Source organism: Sciurus carolinensis, chromosome 12 (genome assembly GCF_902686445.1).
Source record: "Sciurus carolinensis chromosome 12, mSciCar1.2, whole genome shotgun sequence".
In the NCBI taxonomy this organism is placed as follows: Eukaryota; Metazoa; Chordata; class Mammalia; order Rodentia; family Sciuridae; genus Sciurus; species Sciurus carolinensis.
In genome coordinates, this window is record NC_062224.1 from 105,399,101 (window position 1) to 105,423,385 (window position 24,285).

Here is a 24,285-nt window from a genome sequence, read left to right on the forward strand (position 1 = left end):
TTTTACAACAGCACCTTATTCTTCTGTTTTTAGTGCTTAATTTATAATTACACACTTATGTAAATTATATACTATGGGCTAGTTTCTGTTAGCAAACTGGAAATCCATTAAGGCAGTGTCTATGTTTTGTTTACCATTTAAACATCAGTCCTTAATGAGCAGAATTCTTGATTTAATGTGTACATAGAGGTAATTTACAGAGGATATGACCAATTTAATTGACAGGTTAGCTGAATGTCTTTTAACATGTTTTTTTAATGCCTAAGAAATGAAGGGAGTCACACTTGGAAATTAAAAATTCAAACTTTAAAACACTGTAGAAACATGGAATAAATTCACCTTCTTGAGAGGCAAAGATCTATGAAGAATTAGGTGGTTAAAATCTTGGTTATTATTTGCTAGACAAGTCATTTAACATCTTTAAATCTAATTTCTTCATTTATAAAACAGAAAATAGCATTAGTCCTTTCCAGCTCATACAATTATTGCGGGGATCACAAAGAGAATGATAAACTGCAAAACACAAAAAAAAGTCATCTAATATAGTTATTACTGAGTAAATGAAGCTCTAGAGAGGTGCATCTATGAGGAAGATTCATAAATTTAAGCACTATACAAAAGGTTAACCTGAATCTCCTAAGGTTTGCTACTACTTAGCATTCTTTTTTAGGGAAGAAAGGATAAAAGATAATGTGTCTCTTCTCTTTCTTTCTTTCTTTCTTTTTTTTTTTTTGATAAAACACTTTCTAATGTTTAAATATATTTCAAAAACCAAGTAAATTCTACCCAGTTAAAATTCTGGGTAATGACGAGATGGGAACAGCTAATATTTACTGAGTTATGTACGGGGAGCTAGTTATTCAAAGTGCTTCACACATGTCGTCATGTGCTGCATCATGATGTTTTGGTAAATGACAGACCACATGTATGATGGTGGTCCCATAATATTAAAATGGAGTTATAAAATTCCTATTGCCTGGTGACATCATGGCCTTAGCAAAGTCATATATTTATGGTTATGCTAGTGTAAACAAACATACTGTGCTGCCAGTTATATACAAGTATAGCTCATACAATTATGAATAGTAAATAATTCTTAATAATGATAATAAATGACTGCTACTGGCTTAAACAATTATAATACTATTCTTTAACACTATTTTAGAGTATATTCCCTTCTACTTATTAAAAAAATCATAAAAGGTTTACTGTAACACAGTAGGCCATGTTGTCCTCGTACAGCTTGTGTTCACCTTGTCTCCTGATTACATCAAGAGGCGGTGCAGAGTGACTGACCCAGACCATCTAGGTGTGTGTAGTACATTCTATGATGTCTACATAACAACAAAATCACCTAAGGACACATTTCTCAGAACATATCCCCATCATTAGGGAATGCATGACTGTATATAAATACTCATTTAATCCTCTTAATAATTTGATCAAGTACTTATTATAATCTTCATTTTGTAGACAGAGAAATAGGGCATAAAAGGTTAGGTAAACTTGTCCAAGATTACACAAATGCAGAACAGGGATTTTCAAACTCTGATACCCTGGATCCAGAATTCACACTGGTCTCTCTTCAATTTACTATATTAAACAGTTTTGATTTCTTAAGGTCTCCATAAAATATTCTTGATTAAATGAAATATTCACTTGCCAAATACAAAGAAGGCAACTTCCAAAACTGAGGGGTAGAAATAAGCAAAGGAAGCCTTTAAGATTTTAATATTATGGACTTAAGATAAATTACATCCTTTCTCCTTTCACTATCTATCTACATTTTGATTTTAGAAGATGTGGTCAAAATAAAAATTGGTTGTATACACTGACCAGGATATGATCCACTCGGTCTCTTTTCTTTCTTCCAAATTTCATCATTTTCTGCCAATCAGTTTTGTGGTTTGGCTCTTTTTTGAGACTGAACAACTTGAGTACTTCAGTTGTTATGAAGTTCTGCAGAAACAAAGGAATGAATGAAACAAGAACAACAAAGTTCCTGAGATTTATGTGTTTACAATGCAGTAGACAAATTGATGGTAAGATTAAAATATTTATGACAAAGGATCATGTAAATTTCTTCCTCTTGCAGTTCTACTTAGAAATTTAAAAGGAAAAGCATCCATGCTCAGATTTTATTCTTTAAGAAATTTTGTCAGGTGGGGAGGCCTGTGGTCCTAGTTACACAGGAAGTTGAGTCAGGATGATCTCATGAGCCCAGGAGTCTGCAACCAGCCTGGGCAACATAGTGAAACTCCATCTCAGGGAGGGAAAAAAAAAAAAAGAGTTTTTGTTTTTTATACAACATAAAAAAGTAAAACCCACTGAGATTCTGTAAAGAAAGAAATCACTTTGGAGTTCCCTTTGCCCAAATAGTCACCATTAGCTAACTCCCAGCTGATAATACTACCAAAGAAAGCATAAAATAAATATCTGAACTAAAGAAAGATTCCAAAGAAATTTTTGGGAGCAATGTTATATCAGAAAAATGCAAGCTTTTATCTGGAGTAGTTTTATTTTGAAGCACCAAGATCTGAATATGTTACATACACTGAAAGCTATTGATAAACACTTAGGTATGAGAAGCATAACTTTACTATTAACAATAACTTAACTGTCACCTTAAAAAACAACTTTACAAAATACCATTTCGAGACTAAAATTAGTGGGGAGCATGCTAAACTGGAGCTCGCATATTATCTATCTTATTTCAATTTGCTTTATTACCACCAAAGTTGCTTCTGTTAAAAAACAACATTCTCGTATATATGTAGAAAATATCAATAAAAAAAAAAATAAAGTCGTGAAAGGAAGATAAATAGAGGAGAGGAGGCAGAACAGGAATAGGGAGGAGGGAAGGAAAAGGGGGACAGAATGGGGATTGCAATCAAATGCCTTGCATGTATTATTTTGTCAAAATGAACCCAAATACTATGTATAATTATAATGCTCTAAACAAATTAAAAAGTAAAACGGCAGCAAAAAACCCCACAATATTCTCAATCCTGGCACGTGTGAGGCACCCAGTTTGATTCTCAGCACCACATAATAGTAAATAAATAAAGGTATTGTGTCCATCCACAACTAAAAAAATTTAAAAAAAAATCTCAATAGGGGGAGGAACACTTTTATGAATCAGAATTATCTGAGAAGATTCTAGAACTACTTATTGTGCCCCCAAAACCCATCATTCCCCACCTACACACAAGTACACACACAATGCATTAAAAGAATTAATTTATCAACTGTGGAAGGGTGGAAGGAATGAAGTATGCAAGTGTGTTTTGAAAAAAAACTATTTACTTTAAGCTAAGGGCTAGTAAATTTTTTTCTGCAAAGGAATTCAGGATTTTGTGGGCCATGCGGTCTTTTTAAAAAAATATTATTATTTTTTTAAATATCTTTATTTATTTATTTATATGTGATGCTAAGGATCAACCCAGTGCCTTACACATGCTCTACCACTGAGCTACAGCTGCAGCCCCCACATGGTCTTTGCTACCACTATTCAACTCTACCACTGTGCCAATAATGCAACCACAGATAATATGTAAATAAATGGGCATGGCTGTGGTCCACCAAATATTTATAAAAAGACAGTGAGCTTGGGTTTAGCCCAAGGGCCACAGTTTGCCAACTCATGAGGTATACATACATATCATAAATATCTATTGGTGTTCTGTCAGTATAAAGTATTTTTAAAAGGTTTTCTATTTCTGTGATCAAAAAAGCTTGGCAAACACAACTCTAAAATCTTGCTACTTGAACAGTGATACGGCTATGCGGTGGCAAGGCTCTTGCCCAGCATACTGAGGCCCTGGGTTCCATCCCTAGTACTATGGGATATAAAGGGGGTGGGGTTTGCTACTCAAGAATGGTACTAAAACCAGCAGCAGTATCACTTGGGAGCTCAGGAAAATAGAGTTTCAGCTCCTACCCCAGACCTATTGAATAAGAATGTCCATTTTCACAAGATCCCCAGATAATTTGATGCTTATTACAGTTGGAGAAGCACTGCTCTAGAAATGAAACCCTTGCTAAGTCAGGAAACGTGAATAGACAATAGTCACCAATGTGACTACAAAATTTTTAAGTCCTTATAGCTTTTGAACACTCAATTTTTTCAGAGGTTTCTAAAATTACAATTATTTTTATATATCATCTTATTATCCTTTATATTTCAAAACCACATTACCAATTAGAAACCTCCAACATCAAAGATGGAAAAGTATCATATATGTATCCAGGGCTGGCACGTTGAAAAGACAAATACATGGCATGTTTTCATATGTATTTCTAGAACATTATATCTATCATTAAATTCCAAAATAGTCACCTAAAAACACACAAGTTGCAATAATTTATCTTCCTAGGTATTTAAAAAATTTTCCTTAAATATCATAAATTGTGTGTGTGTGCATATATACATAGATAAAAAAGACCATCAGATTTAGCAAGCTTGAAGATATAGGGTTCTTTTTGGACCTACTGCTCATAGAATCAATGAATCAACAAATATTTATTGAATATTCACTATTGGACAGACCCTGAATAATATAGAACAGTACCTGCTTTTACACTTTTTATAGACCTGCATACATGAAATCAAATAGAAACGGAGATATTTTATAGCTTGTACTTACCTTGATTTCATTAAGGTTATTTGGATTTTTCACTCGTCGGAAATAACTAGAGTTGATTCTACATGGCTTCATCCAAACAGGTTGATTTAAGTTGGGATCCTCAGCAAATATTTCCTCAAATATCTCTTTTGTTAAATCAAAAACCGCCTTGATAGAGAAAAATTAAGCAAAATGACTAAGAATTCACATTACAATGGGTGAGAAGTTTAAAAGTTAAAATTGTCCTTCCATGTTACATACCTGTTTGTAGACCCTTTTACTAGTGCTTTCTAGATCCAGTCCCTTAGTGGCACAGCCAAGCAGTTTTGTAGGAATACCAATGCTGTGAAGGTCATGGCCTAATTCTTTCCATTTCCAAAGTTCTTCTGCTGCATTATGTACAAGAATTTCTACTTCTTCTGCAGTATGTGGGACTGCCAATAATGTTTCACATGGCTTCTGGGGTGGTCTTTTAGGTTCTGCCATTAAAGGTACAATTGTTTCTTCTGTTTTATTTTTTTGGATCTTGTGAGAAGAGCTCAATCCAAAGTCTTCATCAAACCAGTCTTGATCATCTCCTAAAGCATTCAGGAACTCCCGACTGATCTCAAGTTCAGCAAGTCTCTTAGCGAGCTCTTCCTGCCCACTGGCACCAAACACTGGGCTCTCCTATAGATATAGAACCATTCAAATAGGGGATGATTTAGTGATTCTAATTTCTTGACAAGTTTTTAAGATAAAGTATGTCTTTAATATTTCTCTATAAATAAGTTAAATTAAAATATGGGGGCTACTAATGAACAATAAAAACTTACCCTGTTCCCACTAATATGCTTATATAGACTTATCATTCAATTTATAATAAAATGTTGTTGATTCATTTTTTTTGGGTGGGTATCATTATTCCATTTCTGAAGGACTATCTCTGGGATAAGGAAATGGAATATAAAAATTTCTCACCTTTGGTGATTATCTGGTTCAAGTTACTCAAAATCATTACTTTTGCTCAACTGTCTAGGGGAAACCTAAACAAATTGATGGTCTAAGTATATGTCATAGTGGATATATTTCAGTTTTAACAGAATCAGCATCACAACTGATAATCTCTTCAGAGCAACCATGACTGAGCAGACATGTAAACAATTTCATAGGCAAAAAAAAAAAATACTGCACTGACAAGAACCATTGGAAAGTTCTGTAGGATAAATTTTTTCAGAGAACCCAGAAGGGATCTAATTGTGGAAAGTATGCAGGGGCTATTAACTCAGCAGTTTAAATGGATGTTTCAGTTCCCATAAACCTGGGAGGGACTGTGACAACCCTATAGTGACTACTCATGACATAACAGAGGACAATTACACTTCAAACAGAAAAAAAGCTACATGGCCTTTAAAAAGTAGCATATCATCTTTATCTAATGAACAGCATGTCAGAACATAACCTATCTGGAACCAAAGAATTAAAATGTACTACACAGGCAAGGTAAATTGACATTTTTTCTAGATGAAATACTTACAGGTCTGGGACACATATCTGGAGAGGAGATCTCTTCTTTCTCATCTTCTAATTCAGACCTTAAGAAGCAATTTGGAACACTGGGTGACTCTTGCTCAAGATTGTGGGATGGGTCCTGGAGTGATAATTTCTTTTGGTCATCATCAAGGAACTCCTGATTACTAAGCTGAATTTTCTCATTCCGAGCTTTCTGGATTTGTTGTAGCTGACTGACTGTGTCCTTCACAAAGACTTTCAGTAAACTGTCTGTCAGTAAGCTGACTGTTTCCAGTTGTTGCTTTGACTTCTTTTCCTCACTCAGTGATGACCTCAGCTGGGCTTCTAATTGGTTTTTTTCTTTTGTCAGAAGGTCTAGAAGTGGAGTAGAAAGCTTCTCAGAAATTTCAGAATATAGGTTCTCTTCCTTTTCTGTAAATTGCTGTTGCTTCTTCAGTTCTTCAGAAAAGGTATTATCTAAAGTATCATCTTCTGCAGCAATGGAAACCTTTCCTGTGGCACCAGAAACAAGGTCTTTGTTTTCCTTTGAAGAAATCAATGAGTCTGCTGAAGTTTGCTGATGAACATGGGCTTCAAGTACTCCAGAAATGTCCTGTATGTTGTCTGTTTCTACTTTAAGGCTTCTCTCTCTATTCACTGAGGCTTCTATATTATGCAAAATAGGTAGAGATTTCTCATAAAAACATCCAACTCCATCTTTCTCTATATCATTTGGACCCTCTGTGTCTTTCTGCTCTTGACTATAGTTTTGATATTGTTCATCTGAATAAGAGTCTTCATCTTCATTTATGTCTATAAAGTCATCAAAGTTTTCTAGAATGTGAGATATTTTTTGAGGAGGAGCAAAAATACCATGTTTCTCTTTGCACACAAAATATACAATGCCATCATATGTTCCATTGTTATTTCCTTCAGGTTTATCCAACTCCACTCCAGCCCAAAATCCTTTAGCAAAACTAGTTTCACCTTTGAATCGAAGAGTTCCTGGTTGAACATTGCCAATCAACACCCTATCGCCAATGTGGAAATCAAGTAACTCATCTGCAACAGAAACTGAAGCCAAGGAAGGGGCTTCAGTAACCTCCTGTTCATGCTTCACATCACTGCGTTCCTGACTTTTCATCAGCTCAGTAGGGGACTTGAGTTCTAACAGTCTTTCAGAATGGACATTGCTATGAATGGAAAGGCTTTTCCCACTTAGGCACTCACTAATTTCATCATCACTACCAAAGCCAGTGGCTCTACTTCTAGAGCTCCTTGTTGGCTGTGACTTATCTCTGCAAGACTGAGAGTCTTTCCTGAGTGACAACAAAGATGACACTTCAGAGTCATCTTTGTGCAATTCAGCTGAAATTTCTTTCTTGAAAGAAGACACTTCAAAATCTTCAGAGTATGACAAGTCTTTAGGAGCAAAATGATGTTCTGACAAGAACAAGTTCTTTTCCTCTTTGTTTTTCTGCTCATGAATGTCTTCTCCTGACTGCATGTCTGCACTATGACCTATATCTTGATCTGATTTTTTCTCTTTCAATGTTTCCTCTTTTTTATGAAGATTTTCAATGGATAATCTAACTAAATCCTTCTGAACATTTGCAGAATCTAAAGAAAGATCTTTCTGTGAAAGAGTTTCAGATGAGTCTCCCTGTTTCAGATCCAGTTTCAATAAGACATCGGATTTCCCAGACAGTTTTGAATAGGCACCTTCAATCTCACTCTTCTCCAATTTTACATATTCTACTTCTTGTATTTCTGATTTTTGATTAGATTCTTCAACCTTGGCATCCAACACACCAAGAATTCTAGTAGAGGCATTTAATTCCTTGAGCTGAGGTAATGAAAGTACATTTTCTAAAGAATCTCCAGATTCTGCCCTGCTTTTCCTTGATGATCTGAGAACTGGAGATGGGGTCTGCAAACTTTCTTCAGTTCGACTATCCAATTCAATCATTCTCTTCGCATATGCAGATAAAGATTTTTCTGATGCTGATCTCTCAGAACCTGACAATGAAGCATCTTAAAGAAGAAAAAAAAAAAAAAATCACCACATCAAAAGGATTTCATCACAATCTATTGACTCCTAGGACCAAACTAAAAGCCAAATCTTGGTAAAGAAAAACTGGTCAATAAATATGACCTGTTTTGTTTATCACATAAGTTTTCCTTTTATAAGAACATACATATTATGACTAAAATAAATAGAACATTTAAAAATGTTTTAAAGTTTGGAATAATTTCTTAAGTTGTGTCTTAACTTATATAGTGAATAAAATGGAGCTAAGTTTATGGAGTCACTGCTTTGTGTAATCATTCTCGAATCATGGAAAAACAATATTGAATGAAGGATATTAAACATTCTTTGAAAATAAAACAAGGAGGGAGGTACAAATGTATTTACTAAAAGAATAGATTTTCCTGGAGACCAACCATATTCTTGAATTAAATTAAAAAAAAAAAGTAAAAGGAAAAAACATTTCTGCAATTATAGCACTTAAAGCCAAATTTGTAAAGTACTAGCAACTATGATAAAATGAGTTAACAAACAAAGAATTAAATTTTTATTTCAAATCTATTTTGTCATTGATGGCTTTTGTTACCATTTATTATAGTAATAGCAATAGAGACAGGTTATTTTTATGCCTCAGTTTTATTTTTTCAGTGAATTATACTTTATTTTCAATCACTTTATCTTTCAGTTAAACTAAAAAAAGTACATAATCATTTATCACATAATCAGATATGAACTCTGATTAAGGAGGAATTTAGAGATGTTGATGATATATGCAGCCATTTGATCTTCATACCTCAGTTTTTGGCACAATTAAGATTAATTAAAAAAAAAAAAGGCTAAGGTGGGAGGCTCACTTGAGCCGAGGAGTTCAACACCAGACTGAGCAACATAGCAAGTTCTCTTCAATAAACAAACAAATAAATAAAAATTTAACATGTTACATAATCTATTTAAGAAATTTATTTTTCAATGAAAAAGTTGTATGGGTACAATTTCATAGAACTTTGCATAAATCCTTAAGACTGTGTAGATACAACTTATTTTTTCTAGTCACTTACCAACATGTTCAGCAATAGATTCCAAAGATCCTCTGGAACGTTCTGGCTCTGTTAGAGATTTCCAGTTTTTTGCTGTTTCAGATCTGAAGTGGAAAAGTTAATGAGCAGAAATAAATATACTGCTGATATTGTAATAAATGGTAACCAAAAGCAGATATTCTTAGACAACTAAGAATTGCCTTTCCTCTTCTCCACAGGAGGTATTTTAACCTGGGACATTTTCATCGTGTCTACTTCTGGCACTTATGACTCTCAGTAGATAATCTTGCTTCTTTTCTACCTCGAAATTTAATATTCACAGTCATCCCAGTTGCCTTTCCTTCTGTTTACAGGGTGGAAAAAGTGTGTCTCTCACTTGTCCAAAGCTAATTGCTCCCAGTCTCACGGATGGTGCTCCTCAATTATCTACTCTCTTTTACTATCATCTTTAGAGTTTTTTTTTTTTTTTCTTTTTTCTTTTCTCTTTTTCTATTTCTTCAGTGCTAGGGACTGAATCCAGGGCTTGCATATGCTAGGCAAGTGCTCTACTTTTACTTTAGTCTTCCACCTGGAGATTTTTACACTTCCTCAGGTTAAATATTACTGATGTTTCAAAATAAAAACAAAACACTCAAAACATTTTCCTCCTTGATTCTTCACTCAATCTACCCCATTCTACCGTCCTAATTCTTTGTAGTTAACAGGAAATGCTATATTCACTGTCTTCATTTTCCTGATTCCTCCTTTTCCTTTGCTAAACCATAATATTTGGCTTTTGCTTCCTACCTCTTTATAATACCTTAAATGCTGCTATTTTATCAAATTCAGTACTTTGATTCCTTTTATTCTCTCTGAATGCATACCTTCTCGGCTTCAGTTACTACATAAACCTATTGATCATCCTCATATTTCTTGGATAATTCCACTTATATGAACTACAACATCTCAAAATTACTATTTAAGCCCCAAATCATAGGCTTCCCACAAAAAGCTATCTGCTTTTCCACTTAGGTTAATGGAACCTTGACCCAGTTGACTACCTAAGAGAAATGTGGGAATCATCCTAGATTTCCCCTTCTTCTCCATTCAGCACTTTAACTGGTCAAGTCTACTTCTTAAATATTCCTAAAATGCATCTCATATTTTTCATTCCATTTTCTGCTGCTAATTTTAGGTCTGGCTGAGATTGATTTTCTTCTCACTTCTGAGCGTACTCATTTTTAAAATTCCTCTATACTACAATCAGAAAGATCTCTTAAAAATCTTCTTCTTTCTCTCTCTCTCTTTCTACCCCCCACCTTTCTTTTGTGCTGGGGATTGATTCCAAGGCCCACACATGCTAAGCCCATGCCCTGCCTTTGAGCTATACTCCCCCAACTCTGGTTAAAATTTGTAGCAGTTTGATTTGAAAACTATGGTGCTGGGGTGTAGTTTAGAGGTAGAGAGCACTTGCCTAGCATGTACAAGGTTCTGGGTTAAATTTCCAGCACCACAGAAGAAACAAACCAATAAAAAAAAAAAAAAAAACAAGGGTTGGGGATATGGCTCAGTTGGTAGAGTGCCTGCCTTGCAAGGACAAGGCCCTGGGTTCAATCCCCAGCACCGCGCAAAAAAAAAAAAAAAGAAAAGCAAGAAAGTTATAGAGCCATTTAATCATGTATTATCTAGAAATTAAAACATTTATAGTAAAATGAAAAAAATACATAGGTAACAAAAATACAAACAAAAGGTATGCAAAAACTTTGGAAGGAAATATATCTATCTAATTGTTCATATTTGCTATTTTGAGATAGTTGGGTATGGATTTAAATTTTTTTACTGCTTCCAAGATATTCTAATAATAAAGATAATAACAGCATTTAATATATAATGCTTTCTGTGTTATAGGCCCTATCTTAAACTAAATCTTTTAATTCTAATAACAAGTATATTAACCAGGTATTATTATCCCTGTTTAATAGGGTTTATAAGCTATTTAAAAACTGAAGCACAGAGAGGTTAAATAATTTCACCCAAAGTTATATAGCCAGCTATTAGTAGAGTTAGGATTCAAACTCAGATATACTAAATTAATTGTAAATGGGCATGTATTTTGTAACAAAAATATTTTTTAAAACAACAAAGACTCCAAATCTATTGAAAGGATAAGTGAGTGAAAGGCTTTCCTAATTTGGTTTTCACTTATTTTTCCATTCTTTTGTGCTAATTTCAGCAATATCCTATTGTGATTGGCTTCTATAATACACCAATCTCTCTCTCTCTTTTTTTTTTTTTGCTTTTAATCATTCACAAATGCCTTCTCTTTGAAATGTCCCATTTCTCAGTAGCACTGGTTTTCCTAATCCTTGCTGTTCAAAAAATTGTTTAAATATTAAACTGGACCTTAAGACACTAAATTTGTATATTATATATTCTAATGTTATATATTCTATACAATGTTCCAGTGTTGCTACTTAGTATTTTCTGTATTTGTTTCCTGGCTGAATCATATTTTATTACCTGAACAGAACCATAATTTACTGAGCTATTTATCCATTCTTAAGATAGAAAGATTGTTTCCAATGTTTTTATAAAAGACATTATGGCAAAAATATCCACACATATAGAGATTTTTGGTGCTCCATATTTTATCAAGCTAATTTTCCAGAAGTAAGATTACAGGGTCAAAGGTTACAAATTGTTTTTGACTTCTAAACATTGCCAAATTGTTTTTCAAAATATCTATACCAACTTATGATACTAACTAGAGAGTACTATTTTCATTACACTCATCAGACTGCAGGATTAAAAATGTATTTAAAAAATCTATACCTTATTAGAAAATTAATTTGCATTTGTCATACACAACACCTTTATTTTAGTGACACTAAAAATATAAACTAATACTTTCATAATTTCACAGTTAGTTAAAAGATAACATCTACTAAAAATATTTCCTTATTCTTTTCTCAAACCAGGCTGACTGTAGATGCTATCGTAAATTCCTACCTGTGTAGTGGAAGGGGCTTGATCTTGGGTTTTTCAGAAGTTGAAGAGAGCGTTTTAATCTGAGGTTTGGCTGTTGGTGATGTCTCCAAATCTCGGCTAAGCTCAGCTTCAGTTTTCTTAATAAATTCATCATATGACTAAGTTTAGAAAAATCAGAGGAGTTACTATGCAGAATTAAAAAAAAGATTTTATATTATAAAATAGTACATGTAAGAAATTAAAATGTTCAACTAGTAAATAAGATTTCACATAAAATCTCCCTTCCTGTCCTCTGGGCTTGACCCCCAGCCACCCTCTCTCCCGTACCCTAAAAAGAAATAGTGGTCTTTATCTATATATCCTGCTGCATTAAAAAACTTCTTTAACTTTGACATCTAAGGGGAGACCTCCAGCTATTATACTTCTTCATTTTCTGGGCTAAATTCCCTAGTTTAATAATTCTCACTCTTTGAGACAATACCTATTTTATTCAAGATTACAATACCTATTTTATTCAAGATTACAGATCCAGCCTTCTGAGTAGTTTGTGTTACAGATGTGTGCCACCACATTTGGCTAATCTTTATTTAAAAAAATTTGTTTCCCACTATTTCCGAACATGAACTCTCCAGTGTGGTCACATATCTTAATCACTCTTCCTACCTTTAAACATATGTGCAAATTGCTACATTTGTTCTATCACTGTATTGTATATACAACTGTGTAAATGTTTATTTTCTCCGGGTTGATTAACAGGTCTGTTTTCTGTGTGAAAGAGAGTATAAAGTTATGGGCACAGAATTTGGAATTAGGGCTAAATTAAAATGCTAGCTTTACTACCTATAACACAGTGCCCTTGGATAAATCACAAATCTTACTGAAAACTCAGTTTCCTTATATGTAAACCAGTGATAATATCCCTACCTCATTGCTATGAGGATTAAATAAAAATATGTGTAAGTAGCTAAGTTCCTGGCACTCAATTTTATGATTAAATTAGAAAATGCCAGAGGAACGGGTGTTATACAAGGGACCAAGGGGTGGAAATTAAAAGCACAGAAATTTTGGCTAAAATAATTGAGCTTTCTAACACTTAGCACTTAGAGTCTAAAGATGAAACCAATTGCCCTGAAAACTTGAAATTTCTTATTACTGGAAGAGTTCAGGTAGAAGCTGGCTGATGACCTTGTCTGGTGATGACATGGAAAGGGATTCATGGGATGACTAAGAGGTTCTGACAGATTCACTAATGAATATTGTGATTTATTATCATTAGGCTTGCAGAATGTGTAATAGAGATTCAGTCAGAAACAGGGGCATCTAAGAGAATATGTAGATACTGGAGGCAAGAGGTGATAAGGGCCCCAACTGGCATGACAGCAGTAGGAATGGAAAAGAACAAGCAAGGAACTTTAAAAAAGAAAAATTAATGGAAACTAGTGGCTAAAGGAAGAGGAGAAAAAAGAATGAGGAAGATAATAAAAACCAGCCTGGGGGACAGAATCAGAAAGGTTGCTAGAGCCGGGGAGAAAAGTCAAACTTAAGAGTTATCACTTAGGTCAGGCGCAGTGGGGTACACCTGTAATCCCAGTGGCTCGGGGGACTGAGGCAGGAGGATGGCAAGTTCAAAGACATCTCAGCAAAAACAAGGTGCTAAGCAACTCAGTGAGACCCTGTCTCTCAATAAAATACAAAAAATAGGACTGGGGATGTGGCTCAGTTGTCTAGTGCCCCTGAGTTCAATCCCCAGTACAGTGGTGCCCCCAAAAAAAGAGTTATCACTTAAGAGTCATTTATTTATGTGACATGAAACACTACTCTGCTTTAAAAAAAAAAAAATAGTAGAAACAATTCAAAAAGATAGAATTATTTATATACCATTATTAATGGTTCTTCATTTAAGAGAACCAGGGATATCAGTTTTTCATAAGTCTAATCATTCAGAAACACTTTCAACATTTTAATATTTTAATGTTGTAGCAAAAGTATGCTTAGATATCCTCAGATTTTTAAAAAAGAGGATAAAACATGCCACCATATTAATATAAAAAATTTTTTAATCCATTACTTTTGAACAATATTAAAAATATTTTGGGCTTCACATGTACATTAACCCCCCTTTCAAAATACTCTTTCTAGTTGTATATGGACACAATACCTTTATTTTATCCATTTATTTTTTATGTGGCACTAATGATCAAACCCAGTGCTCCACATATGCTAGGCAAGCCCTCCACCAGTGAGTCACAACCCCAGCCCTAACCCCCTTTTCTAAAGTCTAACCTCTAACTGCTTGATCAGACTGGCTTCTTGGGCTTTCAGTCTTTCCTTTTGTCTTTTTTTCTGTTCCTTCTTCAACTGGTCCACAACTGATTTTCTTTTCCGCAGCTCATCCTTGAGAGCTCTGATTCTGCCTTCAATGTCACTCTGATCAGATGTAGTTTCTGAAATAAATGCGAAATCTTCAGTTTTAACTAAAGAATAAAGTTAACTGAGCAGCCACTAAGAAAAGCTGTTAATATGAAACTTCATTTAAAGTCCATGTAATACTTAAACTTTAGAAATTTGGGCTTCTAAAACTGTATTAGTGAATGAATCCTTTATTTTCCATAAGTTCTCCTTTTTTTCTTGGTTCTTCCCATTGATTTTCACTGTCTAATTGTACTATTTTACTATTTGAAACTTTAAGTAAATCTTGAAGTACCCTGTCTTGCTAAGATACATAGCTGAAGTTGAAAATTTTTTGGTTAATAAAATTTGTATATTCTACAAGGAATTATTTCTTTCTTTCTTTCTTTTTTTTTTTTTTTTTTTTTAGCGGTGCTGGGGATTGAACCCAGGGCCTTGTGTTTACATGGCAACCACGCTACCAACAGAGCTATATCCCAAGCCCAAGGAATTATTTCTGTTGACCAGATAATCATATTTTACTAACCATCTCCTTAATTATTAATATATAGTTTAATATTTTTAAAGTCATATTAAAGTCAATTGGAATTTTATCATTTCAGATAGACTGAGTCAGCTGATGTCTTAATACCACATAAAAAAGAGATACCAATTATAAAGAAATGAACTCTGCTGTAACCATTCTTTCAAAGTTCTTAAAATTTTTAAAATTACTGAAGTGAAGTTAGTTAACTCTTATTTTCTCCCCAGCAGTATATACACATCAATATAATGGTAATATCATGAAAAAGCACTTTATTATGTGTTATACACATGCCATGAAAACAAACAAGTATCATTTAAAGACACTGCTTATTTCACTATACATGGAAACTACATAGTATAAAAATGACTTCCTCACACCTCCTCCTGGAACCATACAATGGTGTTATTTCCACACACTAATGCTGAATGAGACATTTAATAGCCTTAGAACAGAGATAGTATTTATTCAAAACTAAAGACTCAGATGTGTACTACAACATTACATCACAAACCAGGTTTTTAATAGGAACCTCATATTAAACTGTATAAAAACTAGTTATGATATTCATTTTAATGCAAAAAGATTGTAGTCTTTTAAAAATAGTGTGATCTAAATACCTGGGCTAGAAATAACAAAATCTGAGTTCCTGTCAATTCTGTGACACTGACTTAAGATGGACTAGGAAAGTTCTACCTGCCTTATACCAGCAGTACTATTATTCTGAGACCTTATCATATGTTCAGTTTCTTGATCGACACTTTTTAAAAAATGTAAAGTCTGGATCTACTACCTAGATGTCTGACCTGACCAATTTTTAGAACTGGTGTGACAATTAAATAAGGTACTTAAAACATGTGGCATAGTGCCTGAAATATTATAAAAACAAAACAATAGCAACAAAAAGTTATCTGTCTGTGTTCATCATGGATAAATGTGCAAAGAAAATGTGGTTTATTTACTATTTAGCCTAAAGATGGAAGGAAATCTTCTCATTTGCAATACAGATAAACATGAAGGACATTAAGTTTAAGTGAAAAAAGTCAAGCAGAAAGACAAATACCACGCAATCTCACTTATATGTGGAATCTAACAAAACTGAACTCATAGAAGCAGAAAGCAGAATGCTGGTTTCCAGTGGCTGGAGTGGGGCTAAGGAAATGTTTGAAGAATATGCAATTTCATGTGCTCAGTTCAGCAGCACATACACTAAAACTGGAACGATACAGAGAAGATTAGCATGGCACCTGTGCAAGGATGACATGCAAATTTATGAAGTGTTTCCTATTTAAAAAAAAAAACAACACAAGAATATGAAATTTTAGTAGACAGGAGAAATAAGTTCAAGAGATGACTACAGTTAATAATAACATGAGTAGATTTTAAATGTTTTCATCACAATGACAGTTTATATGAAGTCACGTACATGTTAATGAATAGCATTCTACAATATGTGTATTTTAAAACACCACATTGTACATATTAAAATTTGTCAAAAATAATTTATTAAAATATTTTTTAAATGGACATAGTAATATTATTAACATAAAACAAACATTTCTATGTAGCCATGTTTTAGGTAGCATATTTCTTGGCTTAAAACTAAAAAAGGAGGTGCTGGAGATATACCTCACTTGGTAGACTGCTTGCTTTGCATGCACATGGCCCTGGGTTCAATTTCCGGCACCACAAAAAACAAACAAAAAAAAAACTGAAAAAGGTGGTGATAAGGGGAAAGGAACTGAGCATCTACCTTCCTCCTGCTTTCTTTTAATTTCTCAAGAAAATGATTGGTTTCAGTATTAAAATTTTCTAATTTTAAAGCGCTGGCCAGCTCTATACTGATTTAATTGCTGATTCTAATACAAGGACTCAAAAACTGCAGCCTAAGCTAAAAATCATAATCTTTCTAAGATAAAGTATAAACCCAAAACTCTGGATCTCCTAAAACCATGTATTTGTTAGCCTGGTATGAGTTGTGTGCTTCCAAAACTTTGAGATACTGCTTCATTAACTGTTGTAGGAGACCATTATACTCCTACAGACTTAGTTTAAATTTTGCTCCCAAATGATTATTTTAATTAATATATTTTAGAAATTGCATAAGCCAACTTTTTCTATGAAAAACATTTTTTATGGTGTGAAGACTCGATAGCAGCTCATGAAAAACTCAAAAGTTTTAAATGAATGACCTTGAGAAAAGTTTATATATTCAACTACTAACTAAATTTGTATTTTGAAGAGACCAAATAAAAGCCTACAAAAGTGAATGACAATACGTTGTGATCTAACAAAATTTAGTATTATAGCATAGTTTTTTTTAATTGTCAAGAACATCTAAGAGAATCTCTAGGAAAAAAAAATTTTAATCCAAGCCAATCTTCTAGATGAATATTGTGTTATTTTTGTGGAATTCTCTTCTATAGAATTTTTTAGGAGGTGGAAGAAATGGGAAGTGGTAGGAAAATGATACTTCAGTTTGTTGAAACACATCAAGACGAAAATAGTCTGGACAGAATAATTTGATTAAGTTGATGATTATTGCTCATACACTGATTGTATTTACTTGGATGATGACAAACTCTCCATCATTTAAATTAAAGGTATTATATAACCCCACCACATTAAAACTTATAAATACTATTAATGATTTCATCATAAATAGGTAGAGTGCATCTATAGTTTAGAAATCTCAGAGCTATTTTTCTAAAATTAGTTTTACTTGAATAAATTTTATCAATAAAATCATATTTTACATATATTATCATTAATGCTTAGTACAGAACTCATTTTCAAAGGAAAAGAACATTATTCCTTTGCTTCAGATAAAAACAGATAATCTGGTATGGAAAGAAAGTTCCCAGTTGGTAACAGATCCAAGATAAGAACCCATGTTCCCAAGTACATATCAAATTTATGTCTATTGATATATTATTCAACTAGATGTAAGTATTCACCAGAATACGTAAAATAAAAAAGTATTAATAACTTTCCCAAAGATAAATATGAAAGACAAAATTCTTCAACTTCTTGACCCAAACTGAATAATATATATATATAAAATATATGTGTGTGTATTTGTATGTGTATTTTATATATATATATATATATATATATATATATATATAACACACATAAAATTGTTGCATTATTTGCAAATATGAAAAATTTGAGACCATCTAAATGACCAACACCAGGACAATATTCATGGTACACCTACCTTTTGAAATATTATGTGGTTACTCAAAATAATACAGGAGGTCTACTGTATATGGATATGAGAAAATGTCATGATTTACTATTGTCTGAAACATGGAACATGAAAGCTCAGGATTGAAGATCCCTTTCCCCCAAATTTTTTTTCCCCCAGATTTTCTTTACTAAATGTCTACTCTCAAAACTAAAAATGAGCTCAAAAGGTAATATATTCATCATACCTATCGATATAATTAATGTAACTATACTCAATACAATATTAGTCTTCATTTTATATGAATGGAGCACTGTCTCAGTCAATGAACTCCTTGAAGCCTTTCAGAGGAGAGGTTGCTCAACGTTTCATCATCTATACACCACAGGGAGTTGTGGGTAGAGGTTATGGGAAAACAGACAGTGCTCCCCCTGCCATTTTTCAACCTATTATTTCTATACTCCTCACCCGCCTTTTTTAAGAACTGGGGAATGAACCCAGAAGTTCTCTACCACTGAGTCGCACCCTCAGTCCTCTTTGAGACAGGATCTCTCACTAAATTGCTGAGGTTGGCCCTGAGCTTGTGATCCTCTTGCCTCACTCCCAACTCACGGGGATGACAGTTTGTGTCACCACACCCAGTTACTTTTCCTCCTTTGAGACTTGTGCCATCCTGTTCCATCACCATCTATCTCATGGTTATCACTAACTCATTCAAGAAATATTTAATAAATACCTACCATGTGCAATGCAAAGTGCCTGCTAGGTCCCAGCACTACAATTGTTAATAAAATAGACTCTCATCTTCATGAATTTATAGTCTAGTAGGGGAGACCTGCTGAGCAATGGCTGGTTACAATATGTGCTGTCTGGTGTATGGAGTATTATGGAAACCCAGTATTATGGAAATTTGACAGAAAAAGATCGAACAAAGGTTTGATGGAATAAATGCCCACTATACATGAGAATAAAACAGTTTGTCATGTTTTGTGAAAATGAGGATATAATTATCAATAACAAGCAAAGAATTACATGATTTAATCTTGGCAAGAAAAACACTTGACAAATGCAACAAAGGATAAGAGTGTACTAGCATGTGGTTAGACAAAGTTTATGAAAAAGGAACTCAAATGTAGTACAAAGAAAACAAACTCCTCATAATTAGTCTTACCTGACTGTGTCATAGATAATGACTCATCTGACCAACTATAACAGTGTTGCTGGGATCTGACAGGCAGATGACATATTCCTCCAGTCCTATGACTTCCTTTGCTAGATTCCTGTTTTGACACAGATGTGCAGCTTTTGGGAGGTGACTATATAAACAGAAAATCAAACAGGAATTATTTGTGATATTGATATAGAATTCTATTTAAAATATGAGATACCAGCCAATTAAAGTTAATATTCACAAGAGTTTTAAGGAACTATGATACAAAAAGTGATAAATTTACAAATTCTACAAATGGATAAGACCTCAAAGTTTTTCAGGGTGGGGATATGGCCCAGTGGTAGAGTGAATGCGTAATATGCATAAGGCCCTGGATTGACCCCCAGCATTGTTAAAAAACAAACAAAATCTTGTTTTTTTTTTTTTTTTTTTTTAACAATAGTAAAAACATTACAAAAAAGGTATGCTTCAAAAAAATTATAATAAATTAAAAGTGCTTATAATAGTTACCTTCCTCATTCTTTTAATTTAAAAATAATAATTATGGAATAATTTTATGGGAAGAAAGGAAGAGGGAAAACACAGACCATAATAAGATTGCCTACAAAAAAACAAAATTTCTACTCTGACATCACACAGAAGTGAGAATGTCTGATTTGATTCCATGCTACTGTCACTTCCTACCCCTGTCACTTTAGACAGGTTTCCTAGCCTGCTAATCTTCAGAGTGGGCATTATAACTGTGTCTATAGGATCGTAGTAAGGATCAAATGAGATAATCCATGTAAGGTATTTAGTATACCACCTGGCACTAGGTGAGTCACATTCTATAAATATTAGCTTTTATTTATAAAAAACACTTTAAGACACCAATAGTTTTAATTTCCTTGATAAATTTTCTTGTGAGCAAAAAAACTTATTTTTACTATTCAATAAGTCTATAGCTATCATGAACCTCAGTAATGATGCTGTACAGAATTATGTCAAAATGCAGTTTGGTTGTAAATTCCTAGAAGGTAGGAATTATGCTATGAGTGAATTATCTATATAAGAAATCTATTATTGTCACATAATTTAAAAATCACCAACATAATAATTTGATTAAAAGCTTTTAAAAATCTTAAAACACTGTTTTCAAATATATGCCCAAGAATATTGTAATATAGTATTTTCAATATAACATGAAATCAGTTCTTCATTGAATAAAAATATTTTTCCTCCAAACCTTTAGGGTGCTATAACACACATGAATCTGACTCATTTTTCAATAGCAGGCATGCAGATAATTCTTTTTTTTCAGAATGGGTAGACTCTTTTTTATATAGCGCTATTTTATTTATTTATTTTCTTTTATGTGGTGCTAAGGATCAAACCCAGTGCCTCACACGTGCTAGGCAGGTGCTCCGCTGCTGAGCCACAGTCCCAGTCCCGCATGCAGATAATTCTTCACATCTATATTAAAAATGAAGACTCCAAAAAGGATATTCTATTTTTTTTTAAACTAAGAGGCCCTAACAATGTGTATGTTTACTAAATATCTAATTGTTATGCTTGATATACTTTATAAGAACAAGGTAAAAAAATAACTTTCTATCTTATTTTTTTAAACAAAAAAACTTTATATGAATTATTGATACTTAAACACAATTTGGTTTGGAAAATGAAATAAAATAATATCAAATGTATATAGCTGTATTCACAAGTGTGCTAAATGAAAACCTATGAAATAATGAGAAATATTAAAGGGTCAAATCCAAGTACAAAGGAAAACACTGAATTCCCATGTTTCATCGAGCATCAAAACTCACCAATCTTTTGGTTCTTTTCTTATACATTATTCTGTATCCACATTCTCTGCATCTGATTGGATCTCTGGATTTTACAGAAAATGTCACATTTTCTGTGTGACATTCTCCACAGACATATCATTGGCTGCTGCTTTGGGGTTGAACATCCTTCTGGATATCCATTCCTAGTACCTATACAGCATGGAGACTTTTCCCCACATTTCCAAACAGAACCCCCTCTATCTTGAGTTTGTATCAACCCCTTTTTCTTTGAAGTGCAGAGCTAAGGATAGTACAGAAAATCTTATTTTAATAAAGGCCATTATTCTAATTTGGAACCAATCATTTCAGATCTGTTTTACTTTTTTTTTTTTTTGGTGGTGCTGGGGATTGAACCCAGGGCCTTGTACTTGACAGGCAAGCACTCTAACTACTGAGCTATATCCCCGTCCCTCAGATCTGTTTTAAATAGAGGAAATTATTACTTTTATTCTGATTATGAGTTAGCAGTTGTTAGCTAAATTATAGTAAAGGCACTCTGGTATGATTTAAGATCTTATTATTTCTAAGACAAAAAACAGACTTTAGAAAGAACTTGTGTTGTTCTTAATGAATTATCTCTATTACAGACTTTAGAGGTTCCTATCCCCTCAAATATTAATAGACTTAATAGCATATAATCTTGTAACTGCCACTAAAGCTATAATTCATATATTTATAAATTTATAGGAGTAAATTAAAAGTTTTGTTTCTATTCAAATGTTACAATCTATATACTATAAGTATGGGGGATAGTCAATGCTGTTATTTTTTCTTTAATACCTTTATTTTATTTATTTATTTTTATGTGGTACTGACAATTGAATCTAGGGCCTCAGGCATGCTAGGCAAGTGCTCTACCTCTGAGCTACACCTCTAACTCCTCAATGTTGTTATTAATAGGAATAACATAACTATTAATAAAAATCTAAAAGACAAGTTTCTTTTTAAAGGAGCTTTAAGAAATAAATATACACTAACTTACATGTTTACTAGGAGAGGTAGAAGATTCTAGTTCCTGTGAAAAAACCATTTCTTCAGTAAGTATACTGTGATCTGGACTCCCTGGCTGTTCCTGCACAATAGACTCAGATGGTATATATATAACAGCAGGACTGCCCAATTCTTCTGGAATAGAGCTTTCACTGTTTAGATGAGAGTAGGAAGGTACTGGAGATTCCTCTTCACTTGGTATTTCTAGAAAGAGAGGATAAAACAAGAAAAAAATACATAATCTTGGTCAATGAAGAAATTAAACTGTTATATTTTACATTTGTTTTTAGCGTAAGATCACTAGTAGCATTTAGATATAATCTGTTTGTTAAAGTAAAATATCTGAGGCATAGATATTCCTAATGTTAAATAAATATTTTATTTGGTAGAGTGCCTCTGGGTTTAATCCCCAGTACTGGGGCCAAAAAAAAAAAAAAAAAAATTTAAGGTCTGTAATAATTCTTTTGAACCTAAAAATCTATAAAATACATTTATTTAACATTAGGAATATCTATGCCTCAGATATTTTACTTTAACAAACAAGGATGACATGATGTGTAAAAACATTTCATTTAAAATTTTAAAGTTTTTATTTTGGTGCTGCTGGCAATTGAACTCAGGGCCTTGTACATGCTAGTTAAGTGCTCTACCACTGAGCTATACACATCTCTAGCCCTGAGAGGTATTTTCTAATTATTGTGTACGCATATCAAAATCAGAATGATGGAATGAATGAATGAATGGATTCTAAACATCATCAATAATGCAATTAAAAATGGTTTAGAAAATACAGTAATATTTAGGCAGGAGGGAACAGAATCTTTTATGGTTCTACTTTGTAACATTTTTGTTTCATAATAGAACTATATACTAATTTTAAAAATTCAAACAATATAAAGACTATCAGGAGAAAATAAGTCACCTGTACTACCTTCTCCAATCAAATATTTTTGTGGAAGATTTTTTTTTTTGCCTTTTTCCTTAATTAAAAAAATTTAATAGTAGTACAAGAATCATAGTTAAAAAAAAAATTCAAAGTTTTGCTCAAAGTGCAAAAGGATATAAAGTGACTACTTCACACTCATTCCTAACCACTTTCATCTGTCCAATTTCTACACCTCAAAGGTAAAGAAGTGGTGCCCAAGTTTGGTTGAAGTATGTGTGTGTGTGTTTCTAGACCTTTTCTTATATTCCCTTGACTATTTAAAAATAGTTTTTAAAAACTGTTAAAACACACATAAAATTTACTACCTTAACCATTTGGCATTAAGTACATTTACCACCATCCCTCTCCAGAACTTCTTCATCTTTTTGAACTAAAACTCTGTAACAACTTCCCATCCTTCTAATCCTCGGTCCCTGGCAACCACCATTCTGCATTTTGTCTCTATAATTCTGACTACTCTAGTTACCCCACAAAAGTGGACTCATATGCTCTTTGTCCTTTTGAAACTAGCTTATTTCACTTAGTGTAATGTCCTACAGGTTCATTAATGTGTTAGAATCTTTCCTTTCTTTTTATGGCTTAACAATATATGACATCCTCACCAACATATTTGAACTTATGTTTTTTTAATAGCCAGCCCATGGATGTGAGGTGGTACCTCATTGCATCCCTGACTTCTGAAGACAGAGTTATATGTCAATAGGAGTCTGGCAATATTTGGACACTTTTAAAGAAATACAGACAATTATTGGTCAAACTGTTTCTTTTCTTTTTCTTTTTTTCTTTTTTTTGGTGGTGCTGGGGATTGAATCCAGGGCTTTGTGCTTGCGAGGCAAATACTCTACCAACTGAGCTATATCTCCAGCCCGAGTGTTTCTTTTAAGAGTCATGCAGCAGAGCAATGTTTCAGTCAATGACCGACTATACAACAGTAATTCCACAGATTATAGTAGGCTGAAAAATTCCTATCACCTAGCGATGTTGTAACTGTTACGAAGTGTTAGCACAACCCATTACTTGTGTTTATGGTGATGCTGATAGAAACAAACCTACAGTGCTGTCAATCATAAAGAAGTAT

The 24,285-nt window shown here is 33.3% G+C and overlaps 1 protein-coding gene, 1 non-coding gene and 1 pseudogene across 2 annotated transcripts in view; 1 reads left to right on the plus strand and 2 right to left on the minus strand.

Annotated features, from left to right (window-relative positions):
* The window catches only part of Cep350 (centrosomal protein 350), a 144,478-nt gene that overhangs the window by 14,548 nt on the left and 105,645 nt on the right, over positions 1 to 24,285 (minus strand). Inside the window, exons 29-37 of the mRNA XM_047520182.1 lie at positions 22,254 to 22,465; positions 19,443 to 19,587; positions 14,433 to 14,593; positions 12,171 to 12,307; positions 9,204 to 9,286; positions 6,142 to 8,150; positions 4,887 to 5,294; positions 4,647 to 4,793; positions 1,837 to 1,959 (exon numbers count right to left, since the gene is read on the minus strand). Coding sequence (XP_047376138.1) covers positions 1,837 to 1,959; positions 4,647 to 4,793; positions 4,887 to 5,294; positions 6,142 to 8,150; positions 9,204 to 9,286; positions 12,171 to 12,307; positions 14,433 to 14,593; positions 19,443 to 19,587; positions 22,254 to 22,465 — 3,425 coding nt within the window. The remainder of the gene's footprint in view (positions 1 to 1,836; positions 1,960 to 4,646; positions 4,794 to 4,886; positions 5,295 to 6,141; positions 8,151 to 9,203; positions 9,287 to 12,170; positions 12,308 to 14,432; positions 14,594 to 19,442; positions 19,588 to 22,253; positions 22,466 to 24,285) is intronic.
* Positions 16,267 to 16,373, plus strand: LOC124962523 (U6 spliceosomal RNA). Its single transcript, XR_007104530.1, has one exon. It is a non-coding gene; the product is annotated as a U6 spliceosomal RNA (small nuclear RNA).
* Positions 21,230 to 21,412, minus strand: LOC124961535 (DNA-directed RNA polymerases I, II, and III subunit RPABC4-like; annotated as a pseudogene).